Genomic DNA, 10,000 nt, shown 5'->3' with positions numbered 1-10,000 from the left:
CCTTTAAACCAGCCACGCTGTTGGGTAGCGGTCTGAGCAGTGGTCCTAACTGCCTGTGTCCTGTCCCGTGTCCTGTCCTGTGTCCTGTCCCTTGTCCTGTCCTGTCCTGTGTCCTGTCCTGTGTCCTGTCCTCCTGCAGGGGGAGAGAGGACCTGCTGGCCTTGCGGGGGAGGGGGTGAGTAGCACACCTGGACTGTGTCTCAGCTCTCTCCACAGAGAGACACTTCCTTCTCTAATGTAGAACATATGAGGACATTAGAAGAAACAACTTTGATACACGTACTGCACTTGCGTGTTCTCACCACTGTGTGGCGCTGTGTTTCTCAGGGGGAGGCGGGAACGCAAGGTCTCCCAGGGACCGCGGGGCTGCGGGTGAGTGGTCCAGAGCGTGACTGACCTCCGTGACCTTCAGGTCACTCCGGTCACTCGCCGGTATTTCTGTATGTAAACGCTGGTCAGTTCAGCGTCTGAGATGTGTCTGTTCGTCTGCAGGGTCTTCCAGGGACCAGCGGTCCGCCCGGCGAGAAGGTGAGACAAACAGTCCTCTCTAGACATAGCTGTGTTCGGAATCGCTCCCTATTCACTATATAGGGCGTCAGCCATTTTGTTTGTAGTGTCCGAATTCTCCACGGAATTTTCGTTCCCTATATAGTCCACTATTTATTACCCACAATTCACCTTGATTTGCAGGGAACAGTGCATGTACCCTACATTTTCTCCGTTCCCTAGGTAGTTCACTACATGGTGAACCCTATATAGGGAACAGGGAGTGAGGGAACGAGGGAGCGAGGGAACGAGGGAGCGATTCCCAACACAGCTCATGTTTCCATCCACTTGTCAATGGAACTATGTGAGGATCGCTCAAAATATGAACGTGAATAAAACCGATGAACGTGTTTCCATCTAAGAGCTTTCAATTGGATAAATATCCGTTCATGATGACCTTTTATCAAACGAGAAAATCAGACGAAATCGACAGTACAAACATTTAGTCAATTTTCATGACTTTTAATCAAATTCTACTGTTTCCATGAGGCATTTTTAATTCGATATAACTTAATTCACATAAAACGTGTGGATGGAAACATGACTTCTGACTACTTCTCTGACGAGCAGCTCAGTGGACCGTATCTGATCAAATCAAATCAAACTTTATTTATATAGCACATTTCAAACGCAGAGGCAACACAATGAGCTCTACAGAGCAATGGGGGGGGGGGGGGGGGGGGTGGATCTGATCACGCGTGTGTTAATGACTGAACAATTTGAACTTTGTTTCCAGGGAAACGACGGTGCCCGTGGGGAAGCTGGCAAAACTGTGAGGAACCTGACTGACAGATGGAATTTTTAATCTATATTCATTAGTGTTGTTGATGAGCCAATGGGAGGTCAGGGATGTGGGCTGAGGGCCAATGGGAGGTCAGGGATGTGGGCTGAGGGCGGGGACTGATGATGTAATAATGTATGTGTCGTTGTGCACATGCAGGGTCCGGGCTTACCGGGGAAGAAAGGAGAACAGGTAGAGTGGCCGTTTCCCCTCTTCATGCTGTCCACCTCCAGGGCAGTGGGATGATTCTCACCTGCTCTCCTCTCCTCTCCTCTCCTCTCCTCCTCTCCTCTCCTCTCCTCTCCTCTCCTCTCCTCTCCTCTCCTCTCCTCTCCTCTCCTCTCCTCTCCTCTCCTCTCCTCTCCTCTCCTCTCTTCTTTTCTCCTCTCTTCTCCTCTTCTACTCTTCTCCTCTCTTCTCCTCCTCTCCACTGCTCCTCTCTTCTCCTCTCCTCTCCTCTCTTCTCCTCTACTCCTCTCCTCTATTCTCCTCACCACTACTCCTCTCTTCTCCTCTCCTCTACTCCTCTCCTCTCCTCCTCTCCACTACTACTCTCCTCTCTTCTCCTCCTCTCCACTACTGCTCTCCTCTCTTCTCCTCTACTCCTCTCCTCTATTCTCCTCACCACTACTCCTCTCTTCTCCTCTCCTCTACTCCTCTCCTCTCCTCCTCTCCACTACTCCTCTCCTCTATTCTCCTCACCACTACTCCTCTCTACTCCTCTCCTCTCTTCTCCTCTACTCCTCTCTTCTCCTCTCCTGTCCTCCTCTCCTCTCCCCTTCTCCTCTCTTCTCCTCTCCTTCCTCCTCTCTCTCCCCCAGGGGGAGGCGGGCCTGCCTGGTCCAGAGGGGGTCCGGGGACTGAAGGGTGAACCGGCGCTGAAGGGTGAAAAAGTGAGTTGATGACACCTCACCTTCTGGGCAGCTGCACGAGGGATCTGCTGTGTGTGTGTGTGTGTGTGCGCGCGTGTGTGTGTGTGTGTGTGTGTGTGTGTGTGTGTGTGTGCTCCTCTCTCCCTCGCTCATCCCCTCCCTCGTCCTCCCAGGGTCCACCAGGAGCAGGTGCTCCAGGGCAGCTCGGCCCCAAAGGGGAGCAGGGAGATCGGGTCAGTCCGCCCAAACATCCTGGTCCCACAGAACCCAACCCAATCGTGATGATACTGTATTCATATAAACACTTATCCATTATTCATAGAGCATTTATTATGTACTGACTGACAGTTAAGGTCGTTCCCTACAGACACACACACACACACACACACTCACACACACACACACACACCCTCTTACTGGCAGACGTATACATAAATATATAAGTAAACATGTGTTTCTCTCTCCAGGGACTCCCAGGCATAAGTGGTAGACCAGGTGCCAAGGTGAGACACACACACACACACACACACACACACACACACACACACACACACACACACACACACACCTTGTTGTCACTTTTGACCTTCAAATCAAACTTTCAAGTTGAGTTTTTATTGAGCTTATGCAGATGTATCTACTCCATTATGCGGTACGCACCTCCACTCACAACCTCTAGAGGCAGCAGAACGCCGTTAGATTCCACCCAGCTGTTCATGCAGGCTTCTCGCTTCAGTGAGCAAAAGACTGACAACCAGGTGTGGGGCTGCCAGTCTACATGTCAGTCTACATGCCAGTCTACATGCCAGTCTACATGCCAGTCTACATGCCAGTCTACACGTCAGTCTACATGTCAGTCTACATGTCAGTCTACATGCCAGTCTACATGCCAGTCTACATGTCAGTCTACACGCCAGTTTGCATGCCAGTCTACACGCCAGTCTGCATGCCAGTCTACATACCAGTCTGCATGACAGTCTGTATGCCAGTCTACATGCCAGTCTATATTCCAGTCTACATGCCAGTCTATATACCAGTCTACATGCCAGTCTACACGCCAGTCTGCATGCTAGTCTACATGCCAGTCTACATGCCAGTCTACATGCCAGTCTACATGCCAGTCTACACGCCAGTCTACACGCCAGTCTGCATGCCAGTCTACATACCAGTCTATATACCAGTCTATATCCCAGTCTGTATGTCAGTCTACATGCCAGTCTACATGCCAGTCTATATGCCAGTCTGCATGCCAGTCTACATGTCAGTCTACATGTCAGTCTACATGTCAGTCTACATGCCAGTCTGTATGCCAGTCTGCATGTCAATCTACATACCAGTCTGCATGCCAGTCTACATGCCAGTCTACATGCCAGTCTACATGCCAGTCTACATGCCAGTCTACATACCAGTCTACATGGCAGTCTCCAGAGGGCCTTGATCTGCTCATTAGCTGAGCTGAGCCGTCGGCCCTCTTGCTGTGATCAGAGCAGTGTGGAGGTCAACGGGTGGACAGAGTCTGATAGGCCTGCAGCAGCCAGCTGGGATCACACCTTCCAGCTGTTAGAGACGTTTATTCTCATAATTAAGACAAGAGTAGTCGAGAACGCCAAGGTTCATCTTTGCAAGTCCGAGCTGGTTACTTTTATTCAAAATAGTTTACGAGTTTGCAAAAGCCGGGCTCTAAGAGAAGGGAAAATCCACCAAGAGCCAAGATTATCCTCAAAACAGAACATTATAATCATGATGAAATGAAATAAAAAGACGGTCATGAAATGCTCATTTAACTTTTGCGCTGACGCAAGTGGGGCAAAGAATTTGAGTATAAACGTGTATCAGAGTTACTTTCTCAGATTGTGCCTCATGGGGTCTGGTTGAGCTGTTTATCCTGTCCAGTGATTGAGCGTGTCTGTGTTTCAGGGTGACCCAGGGGAGCTGGGAGAGGCAGGGGTCAACGGTCGACCGGGATCCCCAGGAAAGCTGGGTCTACCTGGGAAGGAGGTTTGAGATTCCCCCTGTACTACCTGGAGCTCCCGTCTCTAATACCGGATCTGTACTGTAGCTCCTACTCACTCACAACAATAACAACAACAAACTTTTACTGGGCTGTGTTTCAACGCTAGTATGACTAACGTATGTTTACTAATGCTATCACTGGGATGCACCTCCTCCAGAACGCCTGACTGCCATGTTTAAACACCCAGGCAGTCTGTCTGTATTATCCAGATCTCAACCAATCGCATGGCTTCAATAAAGATCTAACCTCTCCTATAACGTCGCTCTCTGTCTCATCTTGCCTGTTCCAGCCATTATGCAGGTGCTGTACTGTTCCTTCCTCTCCACTAGGGGGCGCCTGTGCCGCACGGCCTCGTCTGCGTTTCTAACTACAGTAGTACTGCTGGTCAGCTGCTCGTTCTCTCCAGTCCCTGTTGGTATCATGTCCATCGTCTGGTCTGTTGAGTGTGTGTGTGTTCAGGTGTTGAGTGTGTGTGTGTTCAGGTGTTGAGTGTGTGTGTTCAGGTGTTGAGTGTGTGTGTGTTCAGGTGTTGAGTGTGTGTGTGTTCAGGTGTTGAGTGTGTCTGTGTTCAGGTGTTGAGTGTGTGTGTGTTCAGGTGTTGAGTGTGTGTGTGTTCAGGTGTTGAGTGTGTGTGTGTTCAGGTGTTGAGTGTGTCTGTGTTCAGGTGTTGAGTGTGTGTGTGTTCAGGTGTTGTGTGTCTGTGTTCAGGTGATGTTAGAGGCTCATCTGTCTGAAACTGGGATGTGTCTTTACTCAGTGTCTATGCTCTTCTCCTTACCTGACCCTGTGAATGAATGATTCTTGTGTTTGACTCCCTGCCGATGTGAATGAATGAATGATTCATGTGTTTGACAGGGGGAGAAAGGAGACAAAGGCGATGAAGCAACTCCTGTAAGATATTCACTCTATTTTATTTTTTCTTTCTCTCTCCCCCCCCCCCCCCATCCCTCCACCGCTCTCCCTCTCTCTCTCTCCTGAATCCCTCATCTCTCTCTCTCTCTCTCTCTCTCTCTCTCTCTCTCTCTCTCTCTCTCTCTCCCTCCCTCTCTCTCTCCCTCTCTCTCTCTCTCTCTCTCCCTCCCTCCCTCTCTCTCTCTCTCTCTCTCCCTCTCTCTCTCTCTCTCTCTCCTGAATCCCTCATCTCTCTCTCCGTCAGTACAGAGTTTTCAATATTTTACAAAACTTCATCCTCTTCTTCATCATATAGTCTGTGTGATGAAGCTCATGGTTGTGTGGGGTTTGCAGAGAGACGTAGTGTTAAATCTGTAAACCTTCCTGGTGCTCCTCAGCTGCACTGACTGTGTTTGTCCACCAGGGGGAGACCGGTTTGCCAGGGAAGGCTGGGGAGAGAGGATTCAGGGTGAGTGACACGTCTACCAGCCAACCAGAGGCCTTTCACTGCATCTCTGACTTGTACATCTCAAAGTTTCACTTATCTTTGATGGGTCTCGTTATGCTACAGTGTGTATGATTGTAAATGACAGAGAAGCATTTAATATTGGGCAGTGGTGATAATGACGGTAGCAGTGGTGATAATGGATGCTAGCAGTAGTGATAATGGTAAATGGTAAATGGACGGCACTTATATAGCGCTTTTCCACCTTAGCGGCACTCAAAGCGCTTTACAATGGCCTCTCATTCACCCATTCACTCACACACTCACACACCAATGGCGGCAGCTGCCATGCAAGGTGCTAACCTGCTCATTGGGAGCAATTTGGGGTTAGGTGTCTTGCTCAAGGACACTTCGACATGTGGACAGTCGGAGCCGGGATTCGAACCGCTGACCCTTCGATCACTGAACGACCCGCTGTTGGTGTTGCCGTCCTCAGGGGCTGCCTGGTCAGACGGGACGCGCGGGGGAGAAAGGGGACTTGGGAGACCCAGGAGAGCACGGACGCAACGTAAGACACTTATCTGAAATAATACACACTTCTAACACACACTCTTCAGGGCTGGGCTATGAAATAATACACACTTCTAACACACACTCTTCAGGGCTGGGCTATGAATAATACACACTTCTAACACACACTCTTCAGGACTGGGCTATGAAATAATACACACTTCTAACACACACTCTTCAGGGCTGGGCTAGGAAATAATACACACTTCTAACACACACTCTTCAGGGCTGGGCTATGAAATAATACACACTTCTAACACACACTCTTCAGGGCTGGGCTAGGAAATAATACACACTTCTAACACACACTCTTCAGGACTGGGCTATAATAATACACACTTCTAACACACACTCTTCAGGCCTGGGCTATCGTTGTTTAGTGACCAGTGCTCCTCACATTTACATTCTAGTATTGATACAGTATGTGAGTTATAATGGTCAGCTTCAACATCATGCGTTTGAACTGTGTGTGTGTGTGTGTGTGTGTGTGTGTGTGTGTGTGTGTGTGTGTGTGTGTGTGTCATCCTCAGGGAAGCCCTGGACTTATTGGACAGCGAGGAGAGAAAGGAGATGAAGTTAGTTCATCCATCTCTACTGTGTTCTACTGTGTTCTGCTGAGTTCTCTCAATCCACGTTGTGTTCCCCTGTAATCTGTTCTCTTCTACCCTCCCAGGGACCTCAGGGCCTCCCCGGACCTCCAGGGAAAGTGGTACGTCCCGATTACTGACCCAGAGACCCCCTGAGACCACCACAGTCACACTACTCTTCCATCTCTCCGTCTCTCACTCCATCCCCCTGTCTTTCTCCTCCACAGACGGACGCAGACGGCCCCCAGAGAGTGGACAAAGGAGAGAAGGTAGTGGAATAATGTCCTTTCTTTCTCTTCACTAACCTCACCTGCACACAAGACCCCTGACCCCTGACCCCTGACCCTAACCCTGACCCTGACCCTGACCCTGACCCCGAACCCGAACCCGACCCGACCCCGACCCTGACCCTTCTCTCTCTCTCTCTCTCCCTCCCTCTCTCTCTCTCTCTCTCTCTCTCTCTCTCCCTCTCTCTCCCCCTCTCTCCCCCTCTCTCTCTCTCTCTCTTTCTCCCTCCCTCTCTCTGTATCTCCGTCTCTCTCTTCCCTCCCTCTCTGATGTCACTTCCTGTCCCCAGGGTGACGCCGGGGACCCTGGAGAGCACGGGGGTAACGGTGTTAAGGGCGACGCGGGGCCCACGGGGCTCCCAGGGCTCCGGGTGAGTCAGCCTGCCTCCCTACAGCCTGTGTGTGTGTGTGTGTGTGTGTGTGTGTGTGTGTGTGTGTGTGTGTGTGTGTGTGTGTGTTGAGTGTGTGTGATGGTGGTGTGACCCCTGTCTCTCTCTCTGTGTTCCTCTAGGGGGTTGAGGGACCGCGTGGACCAGCAGGGGCCAGAGTGAGTCTGTCTGTCTGTCTGTCTGTCTGTACTCCTGTCTGTCTGTCTGTCTGTCTTTACTCCTCTCTGTCTGTCTGTCTGTCTGTCTGCCTGTCTGCCTGTCTGTCTGTCTGTCTGTCTGTCTGTCTGTCTGTCTGTCTGTACTCCTGTCTGTCTGTCTGTCTGTCTGTCTTTACTCCTCTCTGTCTGTCTGTCTGTCTGTCTGTCTGCCTGTCTGCCTGTCTGTCTGTCTGTCTGTCTGTCTGTCTGTCTGTCTGTTTCTCTGTCTCTGTCTGTCTGTCTGTCTGTCTGTCCGTCTGTCTGTCTGTCTGTCTGTCTGTCTGTCTGTCTGTCTGTCTGTCTGTATCTCTATCTGTCTCTCTGTCTGTCTGCCTGTCTGTCTGTACTCCTCTCTGTCTGTCTGTCTGTCTGTCTGTCTGTCTGTCTGTCTGTACTCCTCTCTGTCTGTCTGTCTGTCTGTTTGTCTGTCTGTTTCTTTCTCAGCGCTGACCTGAGCTCTGTTTCGTTGCTGGTCTCTCCATCTCATCCCTCTGCCTCATCCCTCTGCCTCATCCCTCTGCCTCCCACTGTGACTGAGTGATGTCTCTCTTTGTCCCCTCCCCCAGGGTGACGCCGGACCCAGAGGCGCTCCAGGAGAGAAGGTTGGAATCCCAACTTGGTGACAACATTAAACACCAACATCGACATCCCACGTCCAACTCACTGGTCTGGGATCATTGGCAAACAACAGGGGGGGGCTCTTCTTCAAACTAGCTGGTGATTGGCCAGTACCACTGTCCTTCATTCCACCGGATCCTGTCTCCCAGTCTGCAGATTCCCAGTAGAATGAAGGGCAGTGGGGTCGGCCCAAAACCACAGCAACTCACTACCCCTTTAAGACCACTCACTACCCCTTTAAGACCACTCACTACCCCTTTAAGACCCCTTACTACCCCTTTAAAACCACTCACTATCCCTTTAAGACCACTCACTACCCACTACCCCTTTAAGACCACTCACTACCCCTTTAAGACCACTCACTACCCCTTTAAGACCACTCACTACCCCTTTAAGACCACTCACTACCCCTTTAGACCACTTACTACCCCTTTAAGACCACTTACTACCCCTTTAAGACCACTCACTACCCCTTTAAGACCACTCACTACCCCTTTAAGACCACTTACTACCCCTTTAAGACCACTCACTACCCCTTTAAGACCACTCACTACCCCTTTAAGACCACTGACTACCCCTTTAAGACCCCTCACTATCCCTTTAAGACCACTCACTATCCCTTTAAGACCACTCACTACCCCTTTAAGAGCACTCACTACCCCTTTAAGACCACTCACTACCCCTTTAAGACCACTCACTACCCCTTTAAGACCACTCACTACCCCTTTAAGACCACTCACTACCCCTTTAAGACCACTCACTACCCCTTTAAGACCACTCACTACCCCTTTAAGACCACTCACTACCCCTTTAAGACCACTTACTACCCCTTTAAGACCACTCACTACCCCTTTAAGACCACTCACTACCCCTTTAAGACCACTCACTACCCCTTTAAGACCACTTACTACCCCTTTAAGACCACTTACTACCCCTTTAAGACCACTTACTACCCCTTTAAGACCACTCACTACCCCTTTAAGACCACTCACTACCCCTTTAAGACCACTCACTACCCCTTTAAGACCACTTACTACCCCTTTAAGACCACTCACTACCCCTTTAAGACCACTCACTACCCCTTTAAGACCACTCACTACCCCTTTAAGAGCATTCACTTCCCCTTTAAAACCACTCACTACCCCTTTAAGACCACTCACTACCCCTTTAAGACCACTTACTACCCCTTCAAGACCACTCACTACCCCTTTAAGACCACTCACTACCCCTTTAAGACCACTCACTACCCCTTTAAGACCACTCACTATCCCTTTAAGACCACTCACTATCCCTTTAAGACCACTCACTACCCCTTTAAGACCATTCACTACCCCTTTAAGACCACTCACTACCCCTTTAAGACCACTCACTACCCCTTTAAGACCACTCACTACCCCTTTAAGACCACTCACTACCCCTTTAAGACCACTCACTATCCCTTTAAGACCCCTCACTACCCCTTTAAGACCTCTCACTACCCCTTTAAGACCACTGCAACCTGCAAACGCATATTGTGCACTTGTCCACACGAAAGAGTCCAGTGCCGTACAAATGCAGTCTACAAGCCCCATCCTGATCCTACACGCACTTCTGTCTGTCTGTGTGTGTGTGTGTGTGTGTGTGTGTGTGTGTGTGTGTGTGTGTGTGTGTGTGTGTGTGTGTAGGGAGAGAGGGGAGCATCTGGGCTGGATGGCCGAGCTGGTCTGGACGGTAAACCAGGAACTGCGGGACCAGCGGGCCTACGGGTCAGTACCGCGGCCTCCTCACCTTGACCCCCACACGACCCCCCGACCCCCACACGAC

General features: G+C 50.4%; 1 protein-coding gene across 1 annotated transcript in view; it reads left to right on the top strand.

The window, feature by feature from the left end:
- The window catches only part of col7a1 (collagen, type VII, alpha 1), a gene marked incomplete at both ends in the record, with an annotated part of 60,723 nt that overhangs the window by 22,305 nt on the left and 28,418 nt on the right, over positions 1 to 10,000 (top strand). Inside the window, 15 exons of the mRNA XM_084460746.1 lie at positions 140 to 175; positions 328 to 372; positions 493 to 528; positions 2,149 to 2,220; positions 2,373 to 2,432; positions 2,667 to 2,702; positions 4,117 to 4,180; positions 5,503 to 5,573; positions 6,046 to 6,117; positions 6,793 to 6,828; positions 6,934 to 6,975; positions 7,284 to 7,364; positions 7,505 to 7,540; positions 8,146 to 8,181; positions 9,862 to 9,942. Of these exons, the coding sequence (XP_084316872.1) occupies positions 140 to 175; positions 328 to 372; positions 493 to 528; positions 2,149 to 2,220; positions 2,373 to 2,432; positions 2,667 to 2,702; positions 4,117 to 4,180; positions 5,503 to 5,573; positions 6,046 to 6,117; positions 6,793 to 6,828; positions 6,934 to 6,975; positions 7,284 to 7,364; positions 7,505 to 7,540; positions 8,146 to 8,181; positions 9,862 to 9,942 (804 nt within the window). The remainder of the gene's footprint in view (positions 1 to 139; positions 176 to 327; positions 373 to 492; positions 529 to 2,148; positions 2,221 to 2,372; positions 2,433 to 2,666; positions 2,703 to 4,116; positions 4,181 to 5,502; positions 5,574 to 6,045; positions 6,118 to 6,792; positions 6,829 to 6,933; positions 6,976 to 7,283; positions 7,365 to 7,504; positions 7,541 to 8,145; positions 8,182 to 9,861; positions 9,943 to 10,000) is intronic.

Source organism: Borostomias antarcticus (assembly GCF_949987555.1).
Source record: "Borostomias antarcticus genome assembly, chromosome: 33".
Classification (NCBI taxonomy): Eukaryota; Metazoa; Chordata; class Actinopteri; order Stomiiformes; family Stomiidae; genus Borostomias; species Borostomias antarcticus.
The sequence above is the reverse complement of the archived record's forward strand: the minus strand, read 5'-3'. Positions and strand labels throughout refer to the sequence as shown.